This window comes from Ovis aries, chromosome 6, assembly GCF_016772045.2.
Source record: "Ovis aries strain OAR_USU_Benz2616 breed Rambouillet chromosome 6, ARS-UI_Ramb_v3.0, whole genome shotgun sequence".
Taxonomy (NCBI): domain Eukaryota; kingdom Metazoa; phylum Chordata; class Mammalia; order Artiodactyla; family Bovidae; genus Ovis; species Ovis aries.
The window spans coordinates 85,345,063-85,371,499 of NC_056059.1; the positions used below are offsets into that span (position 1 = coordinate 85,345,063).

General features: G+C 37.2%; 1 protein-coding gene across 1 annotated transcript; it reads right to left on the reverse strand.

The window, feature by feature from the left end:
- Window positions 1-8,041: 8,041 nt before the first annotated feature.
- Window positions 8,042-23,458, reverse strand: LOC101117764 (UDP-glucuronosyltransferase 2B4-like). Its single transcript, XM_004009874.6, has 6 exons — window positions 22,709-23,458; window positions 21,810-21,958; window positions 15,105-15,236; window positions 12,913-13,000; window positions 11,830-12,049; window positions 8,042-9,288 (listed from the first exon to the last, which is right to left on the reverse strand). The coding sequence occupies exons 1-6, from the start codon at window positions 23,433-23,435 to the stop codon at window positions 9,009-9,011; spliced, it is 1,596 nt and encodes a 531-aa protein (XP_004009923.2). The 5' UTR covers window positions 23,436-23,458; the 3' UTR covers window positions 8,042-9,008.
- Between the last annotated feature and the right edge of the window lie 2,979 nt (window positions 23,459-26,437).

Genomic DNA, 26,437 nt, shown 5'->3' on the forward strand with positions numbered 1-26,437 from the left:
TAGACAATCCCTTGAAAGTGAAATTTATATTTTGTCACAAAAGGAGAGGAACTTTACCATAATTCCTCCTACTGAAATAAGCATAAAGAGTTCTATTTATGTGGCAAACAAGCTTGATATCTCAGAAACAGCTAGTCTCTTTTCCCCTTCTTTCCTGTGCCAGCAAACTTCTGGCAACAAAACAGAAAACACTTTGTGATGACAAATGCAGCAGTTGTCACACAGGTCAGCAGGAACCCAATCACATCCAGAGAGTTTTACTGGAACCAGTTGAGGTCGTGGATAACTGGTCACAGATGATTGGCTCCCTCGTGACACATGACAAACTCGATCCAGAAGACTGCTCTGTCCAAGGGATTCATAGGCTGATCATGCTGAATAGCTAATAACCTCATGACATTCCCTTTGTAGCTGAAAGAAAATCAAACAGACATCTATTTATAGAATGAGCTCTAATTGATCAAATGTGTGAAATTTTCTTTCAGATGGTAACAGAGAAAACAACACAGAGTGGAAGAAAAATAGATAATTTTACTCCAAGGTGATTATTGAGACCTTAACTTGTGGGTTAGGATATCTTAAATGCATAGAATTTCAAGAGCTGAAGAATAGAAAGAAAATGGGAGAGGATAATTGTGTAGTCTAAAGAATGGAATGAGTTAAGTCCCAAAGGGGAAAGAAAGGAAAGGAATTCATATGTTTGTGCAAAGTTTGAATTCTCTAGTAAAGAATTGTTAATAAATCAGGTAGATACGTTTTAAAATGTAGTCATAATCTAGAGATAAGCAGGTAAGTCTATGGTGAGGTTCAGAGGCATGTCCACACAGAGCTGATCTTACATTAGTGAAGTAGTGGCTGAAAGTGTGGAAGTGGATTGACTCGGTTTGATTCCTGACTGACTGACAATTGCTGGCTGCTTTTTTATATTCTTTCTATTCCTCTATTTTTGTTTTTTAGTATAATTTTATTAAATTTTTAAAACCTTTTTATTTTCAAACTACTCATTTTATAATTGGAGGGCCCAATTGCTATATAAATTGGATAGGAATAGTACCTTATCTGATTATTTTGAGAATAATGTATTGATTCTTAGAGACATTCCTAGCAGGTAGTATTCTCTCAGAAAATGTTTTCTTATATTGTTGTTGCTTTGGTTCTTGTTCTGAAAGAATCTGGAAAAGACTCAAAATTTCACTTTTAAGCATTGCGGTTACATTCTTTTCTACTGTTGAAATGATGATGGAGTGTGTGTGTGTGTTGATGGACTCTGTGTGTGTGTGTGTGTGTGTGTGTGTGTGGGTGTGAGTTGCTTAGTCAAGTCTGACTGTGTGAGACCCCATGGACTGTAGTTGGCCATGCTTCTCTGTCCATGGAATTTTCCAGGCTCAGATATTGGAGAGGGTAGCCATTTTCTTCTCCAGGGGATCTTCTTGACACAAGGATGATGGACTAATAGACAAAAAAGTAGGAAGAATAAAGAAATATGGTTCATGAACTCTAAATCACAAAGTGCTATAACATGGCATTGTAGCAATGACAATGGAGGTAACTTCTTTCTCTTTTCTGTCAAAAACATGAGGGGAGCACTGGGTTTTCGAGAGGACTGTGATAATCTGGAAACATTTTTTGTAATACTATAGCAAAAGAATACAATAAAAAAGTTACTTAATATGTGTAAAGTCCAGTATTATTGCCTGGAGAATCCCCATGGACAGAAGAGCCTGGTGGGCTATAGTCCATGGGGTCGCAAAGAGTCAGACACGACTGAAATGACCTACCAGGCATGCACAACACTATGTTACTAAATAAAATATGCATTATATCATAGCCTTCAGTATATAGCAGCTAATAAATCATCCTAATTTTCTGACACCAATGATAACCCTGTATGTGAGAGAGCAAAAGAGACATAGATGTGTAGAACAGTCTTTTGAACTCTGTGGGAGAGGGCGAGGGTGGGATGATTTGGGAGAATGGCATTGAAACATGTATATCATGCAAGAAATGAATCGCCAGTCCAGGTTCAATGCAGGATACAGGATGCTTGGGGCTGGTGCATTGGGATGACCCAAAGGGATGGTGTGGGGGAGGTGGGAGAGGGGTTCAGGATGGGGAACACATGTATACCTGTGATGGATTCATGCTGATGTATGGCAAAACCAATACAGTATTGTAAAGTAAAATAAAATAAAATCTGAAAAAAATTAATTAAAAAATAAAATAAAATTGAAAAACATAGAAATATACTAGAAAGATATACATATAGAAAATCAGCAAATGAAAGATCTATTTCTTGAGAAAAAAATTTGCTTTTTATATTGCTTATTTAGGTAAATAGCTGCACTAAAATTAAATAACACAACTTATAAAGCATAAATGGACACTGTACTACTATCATTGACACATTCTCTAAAAGTTTCATTTCAAAAACATTATGAAACAACAGAGGGAAGTATACATATGTATGAGTTCAGTTCAGTTCAGTCACTCAGTTGTGTCCAACTCTTTGAGACCCCATGAACCGCAGCATGCCAAGTCTCCCTGTCCATCACCAACTCCTGGAGTCCACCCAAACCCATTTCCATTGTGTTGATGATGCCATCCAACCATCTCATATTCCATCATCCCCTTCTCCTCCCGCCCTCAATCTTTCCCAGCATCAGAGTCTTTTCAAATGAGTTATTTCTTTGCCTCAGGTGGCCAAAGTATTACAGTTTCAGCTTCAACATCAGTCCTTCCAATGAACACCCAGGACTGATCTCCTTTAGGATGGACTGGTTGGATCTCCTTGCAGTCCAAGCGACTCTCAAGAGTCTTCCCCAACACCACAGTTCAAAAACATCTATTCTTCTGCTCTCAGCTTTCTTTAGAGTGCAGCACTCATATCCATACATGACCACTGAAAAAACTATAGCCTTGACTAGACAGACCTTTGTTGACAAAGTAATATCTCTGTTTTTTAATATGCTATCTAGGTTGGTAATAACTTTCCTTCCAAAGAGTAAGCAGCTTTTAATTTCATGGCTGCAATCACCATCTGCAGTGATTTTGGAGCCCAGAAAAATAAAGTCAGCCACTGTTTCCACTGTTTGTGTATGTTCCATGTATGTGTCATATTTGTGATATTAATATAATTGTGCTACTGAAATTCATGTATATTCTGAAGTGATTTGGAAATCAAATATTTTTGCTTTTAGAAAATTTGGCTTTTAGATAGTAATAGCACAACATATCTCTTCCAAATAAGACAAGAACAGACACAACCAAAATAACTCAAAATATACTTATATTTATAAGCAGCATCGACATAGTTGTAATTAAGTTAAAAAGTTCCATTTGTTTACCATTTATGAGTGATGGGTTTAAAGTATTAAAGACTTGCAGATAGAGAACAATCTATTAGTTACTGTATTTAGGGGAATAGAAATATATGGGTAAGAGGCAAAAACTACTGGGAATAATATAAGTACAAAGTTGTATTGTACAACATTAGGAATATAACCAATATTTTGTTTTGAATGTAAAATTACCTAAAAATTGTGTAAAATGTTTTATAAAAGAAATATCCAGCATATCCCTTCCAAGTCAACCACATTTAGATTTTGTAATTCTTCCAAAGAAGACAAAACTATCACAACCAAAAAACCCCAAAACTATGTACATTCATACCTAGTATCTACATAGTTGAAATTGGGTAATTGGAAAGTTCTAGCTGTTTACCACTTATCAGTGATGGAATCAAAATATTGGCATACTATTTTCTAATATTTCAAAATATTAGAAATCCTGGAAAATATTAAATGTAATGGGAAGTTGAGATTGATTATGTCAAGGTGGTTTGTTTCCTAGCCATCTTTGAAGAGTTTAAAACATCTGAGGAGTTCTCCTGCTGAAGGAAAGTAAAGTGGGCAGACAAACATTCATAGCATTCATTGCTCCCTACTATAACTTTGTTCTCAATGCTTCTTAATCCTTCTATTACCATTTCAGTGATTCTTTCATGTTAATGATTTTGTTGCTGTTGTTCAGTCTGTCAGTCATGTCCGACTATTTGTGACCCCATAGACTGCAGCAGGCCAGGGTTTCCTGTCCTTTACCATCCCCTAGAGTTTGCTCAAACTCATGTCCATTGAGTCAGTGATGACATCCAGTCATCTCATCTTCTGTCATCCCCTTTTAATGATTAGTTCTTTCAAAATTTCTCCACTGTCTTTAAACCACTGACAAACCTTTCCCATAAAATCACGAAAAAATATTAATGTGACACTCACAATAGATTATTGGTGACTGTTTTCAAAGCATTGAGCCAAACTTACTTCTCATTGTGCTTCTGTGAAGACTCATGGCTGCCTCCCTGGCTTTCAGATGAGAACTTCTCTAGAAAGAATATCTAGTTAAAAAAAAAAATTCATAAAGGATTATTAATGACTTCCTTCAATGCACTGAGCAAATCTCTTCTTGATATTGTTTCCAAGTCCAATATGACAGCAGCTTCCTTGGCCTTCATATGAATGTTGTTGTGAGGTTGATCGGCAAACAAAGGAAGGCCCACTATACAGATCCTAATATCTCCTGTCATATTAATAAAGAAGAAATGTGATAGCCATTAGCAATTTCTGGCCTCCAATGTGAATGAGAGCTCCCCAAACTGAGATCCAGTGGATGCTGCCAGCCCCCACAGTGATTGCTGATGAGCTGGGAGAATGCAAGAAGTGGTCACTTCATGGGAAATAGATGGGGAAACAGTGGAAACAGTGGCAGACTATTTTTTGGGGCTCCAAAATCATTGCAGATGGTGACTGCAGCCATGAAATTAAAAGATGCTTACTCCTTGGAAGAAAAGTTATGAGCAATCTAGATAGCATATTGAAAAGCAGAGACATTACTTTGCCGACTAAGGTCTGTCTAGTCAAGGCTATGGTCTTTCCAGTGGTCATGTATGGATGTGAGAGTTGAACGTGAAGAAAGCTGAGCACCGAAGAATTGATGCTTTTGAACTGTGGTGTTGGAGAAGACTCTTGAGAGTCCCTTGAACTGCAAGGAGATCCAACCGGTCCATTCTGAAGGAGATCAGCCTGGGATTTCTTTGGAGGGAATGATGCTGAAGCTGAAACTCAGTACTTTGGCCAGCTCATGCGAAGAGTTGACTCATTAGAAAAGACTCTGATGCTGGGGGGGATTGGGGGCAGGAGGAGAAGGAGACAACCGAGGATGAGATGGCTGGATGGCATCATGGACTCGATGGACGTGAGTCTGAGTGAACTCTGGGAGATGGTGATGGACAGGGAGGCTTGGCGTGCTGCGATTCATGGGGTCGCAAAGAGTCGGACACAACTGAGCAGCTGAACTGAACTGAACTGAACTGAACTGAGACAGACCTTTGTTGTCAAAATAATGTCTCTGTTTTTTAATATGCTGTCTAGGTTGATCATAACTTTCCTTCCAAGGTGCAAGCATCTCTTAATTTCATTACTGCAGTCACTATCTGCAGTGATTTTGGAGCCCAAAATAATAAAGTCTGCCACTGTTTCCCCATCTATTTGCCATGAAGTGATAGGGCCAGAGGCCATGATCTTAGTTTTCTGAATGTTGAGCTTTAGGCCAACTTTTTCACTCTCCTCTTTCACTTTCATTGTTGTAGCCACACGTACTGGGAAACAAACTCACTCAGAAGGACAATGCAGATAGTGGAGTGCAGTTTATTACACTGGTGGGCCCAAGGGAGAGTCTCCTCTTAGCCAAGGACACTGACCAGCATTTGTGAAGACCTTTTCTACCCTGTGCATACGTGTCAGAACCCATCACTCCAAATTCCTTGAGACTTACATAAACCAAGGAAAATGCAATCCCAATAACCCCATCATTCACGTGCTATGTACTCATGTGCTCAAACAGTCAAACAGTTATCCAATAATCAAAAAACCAGAGGTTACACTCCGATAGATACAGAAAAATATATGGCTTTTCTGGAGGAAGGGGTGATTAGTGTATGTTTTCTCTTAGGTGTTGAGTAACCTAGATACAATCTTCAAGGTTCCCCTGTCTGGAGGGTGTCTTATCCTTCTGTTGTTGTTTTCATAGACACTAAACACAGAGTTCAGAGCCCATTGGAAAGGTGGCTTAGCATGATCAGCATGAACAGGTCTAAGATGGGGTCCAGGCCCTATGAATTCCCTCTTCATCATCAAGAGGCTCTTAGTTCTTCACTTTCTGCCATAATGGTGGTGTCATTTGCATATCTGTGGTTATTTATATTTGTCCCAGCAATCTTGATTCAGCCTGTGCTTCATCCAGTCCAGTGCTTCTCATGGTGTTCTCTGCATATTTAACTTTAAATAAGCAGGGTGACAATATACAGCCTTGATATACTCCTTTTCTATTTGGAACCAGTCCGTTGTTCCATGTCCAGTTCTAACTCTTGCTTCCTGACCCGCATACATGTTTCTCAAGAAGCAAGTCAGGTGGTCTGGTATTCCCATCTCTTTCAGAATTTTCCACAGTTTGTTGTGATCCGCACAGTCAAAGGTGTTGGCATAGTCAATAAAGAAGAAACAGATGTTTTTCTGGAACTCTCTTGCTTTTTCAGTGATCCAGTGGATGTTGGCAATTTGATCTCTGGTTCCTCTGCCTTTTCTAAAACCAGCTTGAACCTCAGGAAGTTCACTGTTCACATATTGCTGAAGCCTGGCTTGGAGAATTTTGGCATTATTTTACCAGCATGTGAGATAAGTGCAACAGTGCAGTAGTTTGAGCATTCTTTGGCATTGTCTTTCTTTGGGATTGGAATTTAAACTGACCTTTTTCAGTCCTGTAGCCACTGCTGAGTTTTCCAAATTTGCTGACACATTGAGTGCAACACTTTACAGCATCATCTTTTAGGATTTGAAATAGCTCAACTGGAATTCCATCACCTCCACTAGCTTTGTTCATTGTGATGCTTCCTAAGGCCCACTTGCCTTCACATTCCAGGATGTCTGGCTGTAGGTGAATGTGAGTGATCACACCATCATGATTATCTGGGTCATGAAGATGTTTTTTGTACAGTGCTTCTGTGTATTCTTGCCACCTCTTCTTAATATCTTCTGCTTCTGTTAGGTCCATACTATTCCTGTCCTTTATTGAACCCATCTTTGCATGAAATTTTCCCTGATATCTCTGATTTTCTTGAAGAGATCTCTATTCTTTCTCATTCTATTGTTTTCCTCCATTTCTTTGCATTGATCACAGAGGAAGGCTTTCTTATCTCTCCTTGCTGTTCTTTGGAACTTTTCATTCAGATGTATATATCTTTCCTTTTCTCCTTTGCTTTTTGCTTCTCATCTTTTCACAGCTACTTGCAAGGCCTCCTCAGACAGTCATTTTGCTTATTTGCATTTCTTTTTCTTGGGGATGGTTGATCCCTGTCTCCTGTACAGTATCAAGAACCTCCATCCATAGTTCATCAGGCACTCTATTAGATATAGTCCCTTAAATCTATTTCTCACTTCCACTGTATAATCATGTTTCAATTTACTTTTAATATTAATTATGTCTTAGGTTCATGAATGTCATACAGTGTGGATTGTGGTCCTCTTGACTAAAATACTCGTTTCTTCACCTGGACCAGTTCGATCATAAGCTGCTTTCTTGATGTGCAGTTTTCATGAGTGTGGCTTCAGATTGCTTTCATCTGATTCACCAATTTTTCTTAAAATTTCTGTAATTTTTTTTTTAGTGCTCACTTTATTTATTTTTTTAAACAGCTATAGTTTTTTTTTTTTACTTTATTTTCCTTTACAATACTGTATTGGTTTTTCCATACATCAACATGAGTCTGCCCTGGGTGTACACGTGTTCCCAATCCTGAACCCCCCTCCCACCTGTACTGTGCTCATTGTTGCTGATTATGTCAGTCATAGTGGACCCAGGTTTAAAAACATGATGTCTATGTTATTTTCTGTCATGATAAGGAATTGAATTTTACATACAAGTGCTATGGCAAGGAATGAGGCAATAGCTGCTTGAATAAAGAGACAAAAGAATGATAAATGCTAATCAAAAGTGTGGTTCAAAATACATTATAATGCAATAGTAATTAATTTAATCTGTGGTCAACAAACCCATTGGATATCACATCATATCTGCAAGTAGTTAAGTGATGCTGTGTCCAGTTTTGTAAGAGTATATACAGACTTAGATATGTATATAGATATAGATAGGATCTATAGATAAATTCAGGTACATTTTGAGAGAATGAAAATTTTCTAAGTCCCTTTAGAGTCCAGGTCATATATTTTCTTAATATACAGTTGAGAACTTACATCCATTATTAAAAGTTGAATATGGGAGGGAAAATAATAGGTGACTAAAAGGTGGATGAAAAAAAGAATATTAAGTCATGAAATTAAAGATTTTCACAGATATTTCAATTTTATAATAGGAAGCAGGTAGCAATTGCTATATTTCTAAATCTACAAACACTCTTCTGGGAAATAAGCTAACTTGGATGAAAGCAAAAGTCTTGCCATGGCTCTAGGTAGGAGGTGATGCTGAGGCTGCATGCACAGTAAAAATGAAGACCAGATAGTGGTCTCACAAATAGAATAAATGGATGAAACTTTTTACAGAATTCCAATTATTGAACAATTTCAATAACAAGGAAAACCTATAAAATTTGACATCAAAATGAAGTTAAAAATTCTGAATATCTAGAAAATGACACAGATGCTATGAGTAGACTTCTTGCTGTTTTACGAAGTGCATGTGAAAAATAGTTAAACACAATCATTTCTTTTTAGATTAACTTTTTAATTAAAAAATTAAATTTCAATATGTATGCATATAGTTTTATTTAATTTTTCATCAGTGTTTTTTCTTGGCAAGACATGTTTTGTCAGGTAGAAAATCCTTTGCAAATAAAATTTACATTTTGTCACAAGAGAAGTAGAACTTTATCATAATTCATCCTACTGTAATAAATATGGGGAGTTCTACTTATGTGGCAAACGTGCTAGACATCTCAGAAACAGCTAGTCTTTTTTGCCCTTCTTTCCTATGCTAGCAAACTTCCGGCAACAAAATAGACAACACTTTGTAATGACAAATACAACAGTTGCCACACAGGCCAGCAGAAACCCAATCACATCCAGAGAGTGGTACTGGAACCAGGTGAGGTTGTGGGCGGCTGGCCGCAGGTGCTTGGCTCCTCTGTGCCGCATGACAAATTCAATCCAGAAGATCGCTCGGTCCAAGGGTTTCATAGGCTGATCATGTTGAATGGCTGATAACCTCATGACATTCTCTTTGTAGCTGAAGGAAAATCAGTGATTAATTTATAGAATGAGCTATAATAGATAAATAAATCAAATTTTCTTGCAAATGGTAGCAAAAAGTGCAACACAGAGTGGAAGAAAAGTAGCTACTTTTCCTCCAAGGTGATTACTGGGATCTTAGCTTATGGGCTGTGCTGTGCTTAATCAGCCATTCGTGTCCGACTCTTTGTCACACCATGGATTGTAGCCAGCTAGGCTACTCTGTCCATGGCGATACTCCAGGTAGGAATATTGGAGTGGGTTGTCATGCCCTCCTCCAAGGGATCTTCCTAACCCAGTGATTGAACCCAGATCTCCTGCATTGCAGGCAGATTCTTTACTATTCTAGCTACCAAGGAAGCCTGAGAATATTGGATTATCCTATCTCTTTGCCAGGATCTTCCTGACCCAGGAATTGAACCAGGGACATTCTTAGAATCTAGTATACTCTCAGAAAATGTTTTCTCATATTGTTCAGGTTCTTGCTCTTTTAGAACAAGATTCTCTTAGAATGTGGAGAAGACTCAAAATTTCACTTTCAGGCATTGTAACTACAATGCCTGAACTACTGTTTCTACTGTTAAAATGATGATGGACTGTGTGTGTGTGTTCAGTTGTGTCTGACTCTTTACAGCCCCATAGACGGTAGCCTGCCAGGCTCATCTGTCCATGGAATTCTCCAGGCAGGAGTACTAGAGTCAGTAGCCATTCTCTTCAGGGGATCTTCCTGACCTAGAGATGATGGCTAACAGACAAGAAAGTAGAAAGAATAATGAGATATGGTTCATGAACTCTAAATCACAAAGTGCTATAACATGGTACTGTAGTGATAACAATGGAGTTAACTTTTTTCCCTTTTCTGTCAAAGCATAGGGGGAGCACTTGGTGTTTGCAAAGATTACAGTAATCAGGAAACATATTTGTGATACAATAGGAATCAGTTCAGTCACTCAGTGATGTCTGACTCTTTGTTACTCCATGAACAAGCATGCCAGGCTTCCCTGTCCATCACTAACTTTCAGAGCTTGCTCAGACTCATGTCCATTGAGTCCGTGATACCATCTAACCATCTCATGAATAGACTATAATAAAGAAGCTACTTACTAAAAATATATGTAGCATATCATGAACACTAAGTATGTAGCAGCTAAGAAATCAGCTTCATTTTTGATACCAACTTTACATTATTAAAATTAAAAAATATAAAGATACTAAAGAGATGTACAGCAAATGAAAGATCTATTACTTAAGAAAAAAAAGAAAATGTGCTTTTTGCACTACTAATTTAGGACAATAGCTGTGCTAAAATTAAATTTAAATAACACTGCTATAAAAACACAAATACACACTGTGCTACTATTACTGACATTCTCAAAATGTTTCATTGCAAAGTCATTATGAAATAATAGGGGGAAACATATATATATATATATATATCATATTTATGATATTAATATAATTGTGTAACTGAAATTCACATATATCCTGAAGTGATTTGGAAATCAAATATTTCTCGTTTTTGAAAATTTGGCTTTTAAACAGTAATATCCCATCATATCTCTTCCAAATAAGACAAAATCAATCACAACCTAAAGAACTCAGGATATGTCTACATTTATAAGCAATATCTGTATAGTTGAAATTAAGTTAGAAAGTTCTAGTTAGCAAAGTATGATTAAAAACTTGCAGATACAGAGAACAATTTTGGTTATCAGATTGGAGGAATAGAAATATATGTATGGGGTGTAGGAAGCTAAACTACTGGGAATAATATAAGCTCAAGGTTGTGTTGTACAACACTGTGAACATAACCAATATTTGGTAATAATTTTGAATGGAAAATAAGGTTTTAAAAACTGTGTAAAGTTTTTTTAAAAAGGAATATCCCAACATATCCTTCCAAATCAACTGCATTTAGATTTATAATTCTTCTAAATTAGACAAAATTTATCACAATCAGAAAACCTAAGAATAAACTTGTATTTATAAATATTATTTACATAGTTGAAAATGAGTAATTAGAAAGTTCTAGGTGTTTACCATTTATCAGCGATGGAGTCAAAATATTAGCATAGAAAACTTGGAAAACATTAAATATAATGGGAATTTAAGACTGATTATGTCAAAGCGGTCTACTGAAAATAAAGTATCTTTGCAGAGTTTAAAACATTTGAGGAGTTCACAGGCTGAAAGAAAGTAAAGTGAGCAGATGAATATTCATATTAATATGATTCATGGTTCCCTACTTACCTTTGTTCTCAATGCTTCTTAATCCTTCTATTACCATTTCAGTGATTCTTCTCATTCTAATGATTAAATCTTTCAGAATTTCTCTACCGTCTTTAAACTACTGACAAACTTTCCCCATAAAAACATGAAAAAATATTGAGACACTCACAATAGGTTATTGTTGATTGTTTTCAAAGCATTGAATAAATCTTACTCTTCATTATACTTATGCAAAGGCTCATTTCTGCCTCCTTGGCCTTCAGATGAGAACTTCTCTAGAAAGAATGTCAGGTAAAAAACATATACTCACAAAGGATTATTAATGACTTCTTTCAATGCATTGAGCAAATCTTCTGTTGACATTGTTTCCAAGTTCAGTCTGATAGCTGCTCCCTTAGCCGTCATATGAACAACGTTATGAGGTTGATCAGCAAACAAAGGAAGGCCCACCATAGGGATTCCGTGGTAGATGGCTTCATAAATGCCATTGCTTCCACCATGAGTTATAAAGGCTTTGGTTTTTGGATGACCTAGGATTGAGCGAATTTCAATAAAATGATTAATTATAACTTTTAGAATAAAATGAGAAATGGGCTTTATAAGGCACTGAAAGAAGCAGTGTTTTTTTAGATAACAGATTACTACACATGTGAGAGTGCTTTTAAATTGCTTTCAGAACTCGGAGAAGAAACTGCTATGTCTGCTGAAAGGGTAAATAAAGACTTTGTGAAAGAAGTGCTGAGTCACTTGAACGTCACAGATGAATCCATGATTGGCAGGTGAACAACTTGAAAGAACATTCTGGGTAAAAGAAACCACACATGCAAAAAAAAGAGGAGGGCATGCCAGAAATTATTCTCTTAAAGATATAGTGGAGTCATTTAGTCTGACAGGAATGGTATCAGGGGAAAAGAAGGGTAGTGGTAGTAGCACTGGAACCAGAGGAAGGAAAAGCAACCTTTTGTCATGAAGTGTGTTATTGTATCATGCAAATGATTGCAGATTTTTTTTTTTAACAGAAAATGGAGAATCTCCTTTAATAAAAAGGGGACTCATTTTTAGTAGCATTTAGCATACCCCTACAGAGGGGAAAAAAGAGGTATAAGGAAAGAATGCAGAGACAGAACAACAATCAAGGGAGTTATTGAAAAGATCATGGTGAGTAGAAATTAGAGCCAAAATAAAGATTCTGGCCATAAGGGGTGTGACTGTGTAGAATAAAAGGCCAATTGTTATATAATCTCCTTTTTTCCCCTCTCATAGGAAATAAAAATAAAATAATAAAATTTTCAAGTATTTCAATAATTTTCTATACATTTGTTTCCTTTTGAAGTGCTATCACTTTGCTCAGCTGTTACCCATGTTTTCAATATTTTTTTCTACCAAGTCTTACCAAGAAGGTCATTCTGGGGCATCCACTTATACAGCCGAGTGTTGGGTCCTAAGGTGTCTGGTTTCTTGCCATCGTATCTCCATAGAACCTGTTAGGGTAAGGGTTATATCTTATTCTATGAACTTCAACTTCAATGTTACAATTCTAAAGTGATCAAAATATATCTAGTTACATGTCTTCCATATGACATGTAAGAAATGAGGGCATATTAAGTAATATTAGCTGTTAATACATTGATGGGCTTCCCAGGTGACGCTGCTTGTAAAGAACCCACCTGCCAATGCAGGAGACATAAGTGATGTGGGTTCAGTCCCTAAGTTGGGAAGATGCCCTAGAGTAGCGCACAGCAACCCATTCCAGTAATTTTGCCTGGAGAATTCCGTGGACAGAGGGGCCAAGTGGGATATGGTCCATAGGGTTGCAAAGAACTGGATACGACTGAAGTGAATTAGCACCCATGCACAATACCCTGACATGAACAGGAATACCTACATTTGATATACACATGATGGCATAGACAACTGAGATGTCAGTGCCAACATGAAAACTTAAATAATTTCTAGGTGGTCTTATTTCAAGAACAAAAAGACAGTGACAGATTACAAGTAATCTAAACACTTATATACCTTCTTTTTATACTAGTTGTCATCTTCAAATTTAATATTCACTGATTTTTTTTTGACCATTATAGAAGAGAGTTTAGTTATATCAACTTGGTAGTATAACAAGTTATTTTATTAGAATTTCACACATTTTGGTTACAAAGAGGAAAATGGCATGCCTCAGCCACTTAGAAATAAATACCTTTGCTTATTCATAATTTATTAATAATAAGTTAATTAGTGCTTCTTAGGAAGTATAGCTTCATTTAAATTATAAACTGTTAAGCACTTTCAAAAGCAATGACAACTGGAATTTTTTGACATGAATCCAAAGTATTATCTCTATTACTAGACTTGGATGTTTTACCTTTAGAAAAGAAGAGCCAGTTGGAAGTTTGAAAGGGACAACAGGACTATTGAAAAAGTTCCAAAATAGTGGCATCAAAGTTTATTCAACTGATCCTGAATACTTCAACAATGAAGCACAAAGCATTGACAGAATTGATTAGTGTTGTCTCTAGATCCAGCACAAAAATAAGGAACAATTTTAGAATTTCAAGCAATTCTCATAAACTGGATTCTAATTCATTAGTGTTTAACTTCTATTTGCTCTGTGAATGAATGTAAATTAATTTTAGTTTCTCAGCAAAAAAAATAGCATAAATAATTTAGGAGAGGCCTATCAATTGCAAACTAAAAAAGTTGTTAACAAATATCCAAAGACCGCAGGGGTATTTTATATATTAGAAAAAAAGTTACTGCTGCATTTTATGAAGAAGAAGGCAGCTGAATCTTCTCCATGCCAGTCTCCCTTATGCTTGACTGTTTCTTATAGTCCCTTCTCCCTCTTCACTCAGGAGGAAGAATGTGACAGGTTAGAAGCACAGTTCATTAAGGACCAGACTTTACAGAGTTCACCTTAAGGGCAAGGACCCTATCTTCAGTCTTTCACATTGATCTTCCTGCTTCAGATTTTAGCAGGGCCTAGTCAAGCAGGGAGGCAGATATATCTCTTCTCTAAATCAGTTGGGGGATGGCAGTTTGAGGAATCTTGTCCATCCTTTCTCTGAGTAGCATTCTGAAAAACACACTGATAGTTCTGTTCCAAAACTTAGGGGATACAAAAAAGACCAGGATTACATGCTAAATGTACACTGCAAGAAGCACAACAGACTTCTCTCAGTATTGCTTGACATTATTGTGTGACTATATTTTCTATTAAAATTTAACCCCAGAGAACATTTGTATGTGTACTGTACCTCAGATATCATTCAAGGAAATGGAACAAGTGACAAAGCAGAATTTGGTGGTTTCTTTTCCGGCCCCACAATACCATTATAATACCAAAATCATATTGTATCTCTTTAATATCATTCTTTCTTTTATTACAATGTTAATCTAAATCTATTATGGATGAAAGACACTCCTTGTAATTCTACAACACCTACTATGTATATTTTGGTTTATATAAATGAGAGACAAATTGGAGTTATATAGTTTACCTTTCTGTTAGAAAATGTCTAAAATCAGAACTTTCATAGAGTTTAACAGACATTAAATAGTTGCTCACTGTTAAGTTACTGTGTGTACCTTTTGTGGAATCTGGGCAAGGGCTGATGCAATCACATTGGCTCTTTCTTCTGACATGTTACTGACCATTGACCCCAACGAAAACACCACAATACCATGTTCTCCAGAGCTCTGCACAAACTCTTCCATTTCCTGTGAAAAAAAAAGAATTTGTTCCATCACAAAAGAGTAGGAGCACAGCAAATATTATTGAAGGGATTGCTGCTGCTGCTCCTGCTGCTGCTGCTGTTGCTGCTAAGTCGCTTCAGTCGTGTCTGACTCTGTGCCACCCCATAGATGGCAGCCCACCAGGCTCCCCATCCCTGGGATTCTCCAGGCAAGAACACTGGAGTGGGTTGCCATTTCCTTCTCCAATGCATGAAAGTGAAAAGTGAAAGTGAAGTCGCTCAGTCATATCTGACTCTTCGTGACCCCTCCACCCATGGGATTTTCCAGGCAAGAGTACTGGAGTGGGGTGCCATTGCCTTCTCAGGAAGGGATTGCTACCAGCAACTAAAAAGAGAAAATCAAATATAGTCTGTAGTAGAGGTTTTTTAAAAAAATATGTGGTAAGATACACATGACGTAAAATCTACTTTGTTAATCATTCTTAAATGTATAGTATAGCAACATTAAGTATATTCCCACTGTGTAACCAATCTCTGGAACTTTTTCATCTGGCAAAATTGGAATTCTATGCTCATTAAGAAACTCCACATTCCTCATTCTCTAGCCTCTGGCAAGCTTCATTCTACCCTATGTTTCTACAAATGCGATTAGTCTGGATACTTCTTATAAGTTGAATTGTAGAGTATTTATCTTTTTCTGATTGACTTATTTCACTTAGCAAAAGGTTCCTTCATGTTGTGACATTTGTTAGAATTTCCTTTTAAATGTGAGTAATATTCCATCACTGGTGTATATGACATTTTGTTTATTGATTCCTTAGTTGGTGGACACTTGGGTTGCTTTAGCCTCTTGACTCTTGTGAGTTGAGCTTTTATGCACATGTAGAGATATCTCATTGGGATAATAATTTCAATTCTTTTGTGTACTTACCCAAAGAAGAGATGTTGCTGAGCCATAGGTGTTGATATATATTATTCTTACCACATACTATATAGTTTATAGAGTGATTTCCTTCCTCCTCATGTTCCTTAAATATGTTAACTTCACATCTTGGATGTTGGTTAGTTGTGCTAATAAATATCCAGCACTAAGAAAAAATATTTTAAAAATTTGGAAAGCTCCATATTATTTTCCATAATGGCTGTTTTTTCAACATAAATCATCCCTGAATCCTTGAGAAAGAAATGGGTGATATGAGGTCTCTTTCTTCCATTATATTGAGTTCAGTTCAGTCACTCGGTTGCACCTGACTCTTTGTGACCCCATGGACTACAGCATGCCAGACTTTCCAGTCCATCACCAACTCTGGGAGTTTACTCAAACTCATGCCCATTGAGTCAGTGATGCCATCCAGCCATCTCATCCTCTGTCATCCCCTTCTCCTCCTGCCTTCAATCTTTCCCAGCATCAGGGTCTTTTCAAATAAGTCAGTTCTTCTCATCAGGTGGCCAAAGTTTCAGCTTGAGCATCAGTCCTTCCAATGAATATTCAAGACTGATTTCCTTTAGGATGGATTTATTGGATCTCCTTGCAGTCCAAGAGACTCTCAAGAGTCTTCTCCAATACCACAGTTCAAAAGCATCAATTCTTCGGTGCTCAGCTTTCTTTACAGTCCAACTCTCACATCCACACATGACTACTGGAAAAACTATAGCTTTGACTTGATAGACCATTGTTGGCAAAGTAATGTCTCTGCTTTTTAATATGCTTTCTAGGCTGGTCATAACTTTCCTTCCAAGGAGTAAGCATCTTTTAATTTCATGGCTGCAATCACCATCTGCAGTGATTTTGGAGCCCAAAAAAGTGAAGTGTGTCACTGTTTCCATTGTTTCCCTATCTATTTGCCATGAAGTGATAGGAAAAGATGCCATGATCTTAGTTTTCTGAATGTTGAGCTTTAAGCCAACTTTTTCACTCTCCTTTTCACTTTCATCAAGAGGCTCTTTAGTTCTTCACCTTCTGCCATAAGGGTGGTGCCATTTGCATATCTGAGGTTATTGCTATTTCTCCCAGCAATCTTGACTTGTGCTTTATCCAACCCGGCATTTTTCATGATGTACTCTGCATATAAGTTAAATAGGCAGGGTGACAATATACAGCCTTGATGTACTCCTTTCCTTATTTGGAACCAGTCTGTTGTTCTATGTCCAGTTCTAATTGTTACTTCCTGACCTGCATATAGGTTTCTCAAGAGGCAGGTCAGGTGGTCTGGTATTCCCATCTCTTGAAGAATTTTCTGCAGTTTGTTGTGATCCACACAGTCAAAGGCTTTGGCATAGTCAATGAAGCAGAAGTATTATGTATATTTCTGCAAATATATTTGTTTATAAGCAGGAAATGAGATAGGGCCAATACACATTGGTGGCAAGGAGACACTGTTAAACACTATTATACTGACATTTTTCATCTATTATGTTATTAATTACTAACATAGATTCTTAGAAGGAAGTTGTACTGCAGGATTAAACTGACCTTAAATTCTTTATTATTATAGGTCTACTAAATCAGTTATTTATCCCAAACATACTTTTTTGATAATTATTTTAGATTAGTCATTAATATTTCATTTCTCTATTAGCACTATGAAAAACTTTTAGTTTGAATCACTTATGTCTATCATTCACTCAGCTCTATAATCCTTATCTTAAAATTTGTCATAATTTCCCAAGCTGTCTAAATTATTAATCTCTGACATTGAGGAGTCTGGTATTATTGTTGGGGAGTTCTATGAGATAGTCCTATAGTCCTGTGTATAACTCAGAGATATACTTGTGTAGTTACTTATTTGACTGACCATATTGCTGAATTTGTTTACATGTGGCAACCTTCATCCTGAACTATATTGTATAATTGGTGTCACAGTAGGATGTACAATGTCAGCTGTGGTGAAGGACCTTCAGAGTCCCCTACATTAGGGCCCCCAGTGAACACTAATGGGGCACTGCTGCTGCTAAGTCACTTCAGTCGTGTCCGACTCTGTGTGACCCCATAGATGGCAGCCCACCAGGCTTCCCTGTCCCTGGGATTCTCCAGGCAAGAACAGTGGAGTGGGTTGCCATTTCCTTCTTCAATGCATGAAAGTGAAAAGTGAAAGGGAAGTCGCTCAGTCGTGTCTGACTCTAGCGACCCCATGGACTGCAGCCTACCAGGCTCCTCCATCCATGGGATTTTCCAGGCAAAAGTACTGGAGTGGGATGTCATTGCCTTCTCCAAATGGGGCACTAATGGGGGCATTAGTGCCCCCAGGGCTTTCTGCAGCAGAGATCTGGTCACCTTTTTAGTAGTTCACTTTAAACTATATAAAACTCCATGTGACTCTGTATTTGCTTATATTGCTTCTGAATTATTTTGTCTTGTGGTCCTTTATCCTTTCTAATTTAAAAAGTGTACACTCTATACTAGAATAATTACACATTGCTCAATGATCCTGTTTAATAAATGTAGAGGAGCAAAATTTTCCTGACCAGTAGTAGCATTTAAAGTTACTTGTCTTCATTGCATTGCCATGTTGGCTTGCTAACCAAAAATGCTCCATCTATGCTGTGAAAGATACACTGATTTGGTATTATTTTAATATATCCTATCTATACAAATTAATCACTGATGTGGACTGATTCATTTTATACTCTGATATCTTTGTGAAAATAATATAAGCTCAAAAGTATGAACATTTATATAATAGGAAATAAGATTTACTAAAATGCTCCATTCAGAGATATCCTTATTTTCAAATTTATATACTTTTAGAAAAGGGTGAAATATATTTGATATATCCTTATTTTGTTTCTCATTTTAGAGAAAAAGTTTTCAAATTTTTACTGTTGAATGTAATGTTATTATATTGTTAAAATGTTCACACTACCAAAAGTATCATACCTTCCAATTTCAAATTATACTAAAGCTGCAACATTTCAAATGATAATGTATGGGCCCCAAAATAGACACGTAGATTAATGGAACTGCATACAGGGTTTAGAATTAAAACCCTGAATATATAGCCAACCAATTCAGCAAGGGAGACAAGAACACCCCCTGTGGAAAGAATAGTCACTTCTTTCTTTTTGGAGAAAATTGGATAAGTATATACACAAGAAATGAAATGAGACCCCTGCCTTACACCCCTCACAAAAATAACTCCAAATGACTTAAAATAATTCCAAAGACTTAAACATAAGACTATATCATAACATCCCTAAAGGAAAATGTAAGGATGGAACTCTTTGGCATCTATCTTAAAAATGATTTTTTTTTTGATATGACATAAAAGCTACAACAAAAGAAAAAAATCCACAAGTGGTACTGTATTATACTTAAAGCATCTGCACAGTAGAAGAAACAATCAACAGCATGAAACTGCAACCTACAGAATGGAAAAAAGAAGTTTTAACCACATATTGAATGAGGGATTAATGTCCAGAATACATATAGAACTCATACGACAAAATTCAATTAAAGAATGGGCAGAAGAACAAAATAGACATTTTCTAAAGAAGGCTTCCAAATCACCACCAGTATATGAAAAGATACTCAATATCACTAATTATCAGGGAAACGTATTTCAAAATCACAATATTACGTCACTTCTGTTAGAAAGTTGGTTTAGCTCTTATAGAACACAAAGAGAAGTTTCCTAATCTTGAAAATTGTAATTCCAGCTTATATTTTTTTAACCTTAGAGAAAACTGTGATCTTATTATATCTGTTATTTTCCAACTAAATATTATGTATAATTTAATGTGGTTAAATATTCCTTATAAATACATGCATTTATATTGTAGAAGCAGAATGTTCATTTTAGCCAAAGCACAGGTGAAGAGCCTCAAAGCTCACAGAAAGACTTTAGCATTTCATCTTACATATCTGATTGCCAAAATCTTAAAAATTCCTAACATTAAAAAGTTTACATTAAGTATGTTAAATTAAATTTTATTTAAAGTGAATTTTATTAAATTTATTAAATTATTTTCATTAATTTTTATGTAAATTTTTATAATTTACCATTAAAATACTCCATTGGATATCTAATCTCTAGCAGTTTGCTGAATACTATAATCTTGATGATTAAGAAAATCAGTTTCAATTAGGAATTAGATCAAGGTGGCTGGCATACATTAGGTTATTGATACTATATTATAATAACAAAATTAAAAAAATGACAGCAGTTAATATATCTTTTGGACCATGAGTATATGCCAGTGACATTTTGGATGTTTCACATGTACTTACAAATTTTTTCTCTCAACAATATAAGGTTGGTACTATTTATTATAAGATACAGTGTGGTTGTATCTCTAAGAACACTGTAGTCTAGTTTTCACTCATTGTTGCCTACATCTAGCAACAGCCTGCAAAGTGGTCTTTTCTCCCACAATTTACTCTTTACATCTAACCCAGTGACTACATGTTACTTGTTGTCTTGTTGTTTGTTTGTTTGTTTAAGCAATAGTATAACATAGTGCTTAGTCGCTCAGTCATGTCCAACTCTTTGTGATCCCATGGACTGTAGCCCACCAGGCTCCTCTGTCCATGGGGATTCTCCAGGCAAGAATACTGGAGTGGGTTGCCATGCCCTCCTGCAAGGGATCTTCCCAACCCAGGGACTGAACCCAGGTCTCCCACATTGCAGGTGCATTCTTTACTGTCTGAGCCACTAGGGAAGTGCAAGAATAGTGAAGTGGATAACCTATCCCTTCTCCAGGGGATCTTCCCCACCCAGGAATCCATTGCAGGTGGATTCTTTACCAGCTAAGCTACCAGGAAAGCCTGTTTAAACAATATTTTACTGCTTTCTTTCTTAATCCTTTCAATGTTTTCCCAATGCCCCTATTAGATGTTTTAAGTCGCTATCCGTTTCCACCTGACTTCACCAGCATCATCTGTCTCTTTACTTGGGCTTTTCCTGTTTACACTAAGCTTGGACTTCTTGGCAACTATCATTACTACTCTACATGCTTTTCTTATTTATCTTCTTTTACCCCTGCCCCATCCCTTCTGTTTATTCTTGAGCATTCTTCTGATTTCACCTTAATTTTCAGTGAATCAGAGATACCTTCTATGATTCATGCTAGATAATTATTAGCATTCTGTTCTTTCCTTTTTATAACACTTTTGCACAGTTTTTATGATTTGCTTGTATTCTGTCTTTCCAAGTGGAGTGTCAGGTAGCAAAAACTGTATCTACACCATTAGTGTATGTTAGTACTCCTAGAATATGTGACATAAATAATTATCCTATAACATTACAATTATAATATAATTATAATAATGCAGCTAATATTATATTACTTATACAATGTAATATAACTATAAATATTGTTTAGTGGATATCTTATTATGCTTCATTATGTGTTGAATAATAAAGCTGTTATTTAACTGACATATTCTTAAAGTGTCCCACATATTGTAGCTTATTCTGGAACGACAATGAAATTCAGATACTTTGTTCATATAGACATATATCAATATCTAACTAGAAAGTCACTTTATCCAGCTTCCCACATCTGACTCACTGTAATCAAACATTTTAAATAAAGAATACAGCATGATTCCTATTGAAAACACAAAGTTAACAAAGAAGAACAAAGAGGAGTAGGCGACCTTAGGCAGGGGTTTGGCAGGTTTGCAGTGGAGGCCTCCTACAAATTCAACATTTGGTAGCCGTGGGCGAGGAAATGAAAAATCCCAATAGTTTCGAATAAGCCACATTTCAGCTTTCCCCATCAACTCTGATAATGTAGTGGACCTTCCTGAAAGTGAAATAAAAAACAAAAACAACAAATGTTGGATCAAATGAGAACATTGCCGTGTGTATATATTTTAGGTAATTTTTGTAAAGGAGCTTGGGATAATGTAGTCAAAAATGTTTGAATGTACCTGTTCTTCGATAAATATAAATATAACATAGTATAATATGATATGTGTGTAATTCTCAGTGTACATGTCTTCATTTATTAAGACATTTTATGAGATTTCTAGTGATTTTTTAAATTAAAAAAAAGGTTTTGTGAGTTAGATATATATTCACTTGCAGAAGTCCCATGTGCTTCAATTTGTGGTATGTGACTTCCTGGTATCTGAAACTAATAATGGGTTCTACCTTACCTTATAATTTAAGTGTTTTCATAACATTTATAAGACTGATGGGTCATTTTATAGTTTTATTTCACTCTTTCACTTATTTGAGACTAATATCTGTGAAATTATATTTATACAAACTCACCTTTCAAGGCATAAGGAAAGATAGGATTTAATGCTACCAAGTAAGAACATGAATTACATAGTTGTTGTCTGTTGTTTGGTCTCTAAGGCGTGTCAGACTCTTTTGTAACCCAATGGACTGTAGCCTTATCTCTCCATGGAATTTTCCAGGAAAGAATACCGGAATGTGTTCCCATTTCCTTTGCAAGGGGACCTTCTCAACCCAGGGATCGATCCCACATCTCCCACATTTGCAGGCAGATTCTTTACCATTCAGCCATTAGAGAAGCCTGACTTACCTAGTACTTCACTGTAAAACTGATTCCACTTCTCATCGAACAGCTGAAACCAGTAGTCAAAATAAAGTACATATATCATATTTTTGACCCTCTCTATGAATGTCATGTGATCACTTAATTCAGACATCATAACAGGTACATAGGATGGTGGAAATGAAAGTTTTCCACTCCTCTTTTCAATGGAATAGCCAGGTGAGAAGTAGAGGCTGTATACTAAAGGTACTTTAAGTATCTCAGCCAGCAGCTCTCCACAGGGTCCAACAGCATCTGCAAGAATGACATCAAACTTTGATTCCTGTAGTTTTTTCATAAGTTTCTTGTTTGAAACAGCTTCTTTACATATCTTCACACCAATATCAGAAAATTCATCAAATAGACTTTGTATTGTTGAAAGATGGATCCAAAAGGATTCTTTCGCCGCAAGCATCCATGTCTCAATCAAAATCTTGGCAAGAGCCTGAAAATCATCTTTAGTTAAAGATACAGGGAAAGTCTCAAATTTCATAGCCAATGGTTTGTTTGGATCAATAAGAGTGGAAGCTGAAGATTCCAGTACAGTCACTTCATGACCCCTCCTCACAAGTTCATCCAGAATTGTCTTCATATTCATCCAGTGACTAAATTCCACTGGCCACACTAGCACCTTTCCACAACTCCCAGAGGTAAAATAGCAAGTGAGCTGTAACAGCTGCAGAAGCAAGAGCCATTTCATAGGCATCTTGTTCATATGCAGTAGTTTAAACAACTACTATATCCTTTTTCTATTGCTCAGGCTTATATCCGGAAGAAATCATTCAGAAGTTAAATTATAACTCCTTTGCCTCAAGTAGGTAAATTGCATAATAGTCAGCAGATGTGGAAATTAGATGAAAGGGCAAAGTGTAGACTAGTTCTAGATTATACATTGTGTTTATATTGATTTGTCAGAGTTGTCACCCAGCTGAAAGTCAATGACCTTGTACACACAAATCAATTATATAATGTAAGAAAAAAGATTTCTGTTGCTGCTGCTTCTAAGTCACTTCAGTCATGTCTGACTCTGTGCGACCCCACAGACGGCAGCCCACCAGGCTCCGCCATCCCTGGGATTTTCCAGGCAAGAACCCTGGAATGGGTTGCCATTACCTTCTCTAAAGCATGAAAGTGAAAAGTGAAAGTGAAGTCACTCAGTCATGTCCGACTCTTTGCGACCCCATGGACTGCAGCCTACCAGGCTCCTCCATCCATGGGATTTTCCAGGCAAGAGTACCGGAGTGGGGTACCATTTCCTTCTCCGAATAAAAAAGACTAGTGTAAAACAATAGCAAATGAGAGGCTCTTGTGTCTTCAATCACTTTGACACAGAATGAGAGAAAGGTGACATCAACAAGATGGAACATTAGGAGGTCCCATTACTTGCATCCCTCACAAAAACAAGAAAAACAATAAATGAACAACTATAAACCAATATAAATTACTTTTCAAAATTTCTGGACTACAATAGAGAAGCAGCAGAAACACTGTAGGTTGCAAAGTCTGAAGATTACTGCGTAGAAAAGCGTGGGAAAGATTTTACCTCCACCATCCCTTCCTGTAGCTCAGAGGAGCTTGGCACTGGCAGATATCCCCTAAGAGGAATTTCAGCTCATGAGGAAAAATAATGCAAGGGAACTCCAGTAGCCTCCTCATCACGACCTTTGCAGCCTTGCTCCTGAGCACGTCTACAGTGTGCACCTACACTGATTCAACTGACAGAGCTGCCCAGGGTCCCTGCTGCTGTGTCTTTCCTGAGGCTGGAAATGTCACTGTGGTGAGACCTAATCTTGGGGTCAAGGAGTTTCCCCATCTCTCCTGTACCCCACTTTCCCTGATTGATGTGTCACAGTGCCTTACTATCTGTGCAACTAGAGTTTCTGATCTGAGCCCTGCTGCCAGGTTCTAAGTCAGTGAATTGTCATTAATAACTGTGGCCATGCTGCTGTTTATTTGGGTCTCATCATGTTATTCCTAATTTTGGTTTTGACTGGCCATTACCTAGGCTGAACTGCTGCTGTTTCACACACCATTCCTGGGTCCTGAGTCATGACTTTAGCCTATTGTTGCTGGGGCAACAGTGCAGATACTCTGTGCCTCACCATGGGTCCTAGTCGAGTTCTGATCCACAATTACTGTGTTCACACCACTGTTTCTCTGTACCTCACCCTTGGGTCCCAACATGTGGCTCTGATAGGTCATTACTAGGAACATAACTGCTGATATTCTCTGACTTCCCCTCTGGCCAAAAGTGGAACTTTCACTCATATCCCCAAGCTGTGTATCTCAGGTACAGCACCTGACCCCTGGGCCTAAGCCACTGCACAACCTTGTCATCTCTGGGCCTAAACCACTGCTGCCTTCCCCCTACCTCCCAAATATATTATTAAATAACTATGTCATATATCTAGAGATGAAATTATATACATTTTACTTGCTTGCTTTTTATATTTGTTAAGAGAAGAAAGGAGAACACATATGCATTTAGCTATCTTAGAGTTGCTTATCTTTACCAGTGCCCTTTGGTCTATCACCATGATTAGAATTGTAGTCTAGATTTACTTTCCCCAGTCAGAGGCCTTCCTTTAAGTTTTTCTATAAGACAGACTTCCTGGAAATAAACTCTTTTGGGGGTGATAGGGAGGATAAGACTACCTATATTTCACCTTCATCTTAAAATAATGATTTATGTATTTTTGGTTGTGCTAGATCTTTGTTGCTGCATGCGCTTTCTCTAGTTTCAGCAGTGGGGGCTATTCTCTCATTTCAGTGGCTTCTCCTGTTACTGAGCACAGACTCAAGGGCATCAGGGGTTCAGTAATTGTGGCATGTGGGCTCAGTGGCTGGGGCTCCTGGGCTTTAGAGCACAGGCTCACTGCTTGTGGTGCATGGACCTAGTTGTGGTGCATTGCTCTGTGCCATGTAGGATTCCCCCAGATCAGTGGTCAAATCCATGTCTTTTGCATTGGCAGATGGATTCTTTTCCACTGAGCCACCAGGGAACCCCATGCCCTCATTTTTGAAAGATAGTTTTTCTTGATATAAAATTTTTGGCTTATAGGTTTGTCTTTTAGTACTTTCAATATATTATCTCACTGCCAGAGAACATTCCTTGTGTCTAATGAGGAATAAGCAATATCTTGGCATTCGCTTGTAAGGATGAATTATTTTTCTTTTAATGCTTCAAGACCTTCTGTTTTTAGTTTTCAATATTTCATTAGTATCTGTGTATGGCTTTCCAATATTTATCCTACTTGGAATTAATTGGACAATTGGGTTGTACAGATTAATATTTTACATCATGATTGGGATGTTTTCAGGCATTATTTTTTGAATCTTTTATTCTGCACCTTTTTCTTCTGGCACTCCATTTTTGTATGTTAGTGTGCTTTATTATGTCCATGGCCACGCCACCCTGAATACACCCTATCTCGTCTGATCACAGAAGCTAAGCAGGTTAGTACATAGGGCTTCCCTGGTGGCTCAGATGGTAAAGAACTTGCTTGCAATGCAGGAGACCTGGGTTAGATCCCTGAGGGCATGGCAACCCACTCCAATATTCTTGCATGGAGAATCCCCATGTTCAGAGGAGCCTGGAGGGCTCCAGTCCTGCCAGTGGGGTCACAAAGAGTCAGATACAACTGACTAGGCACACACAGCACATGCACCATTCTCTAAGTTTCTGTTCACTTTTCTTTATTCTCTTCTTCACTTTTC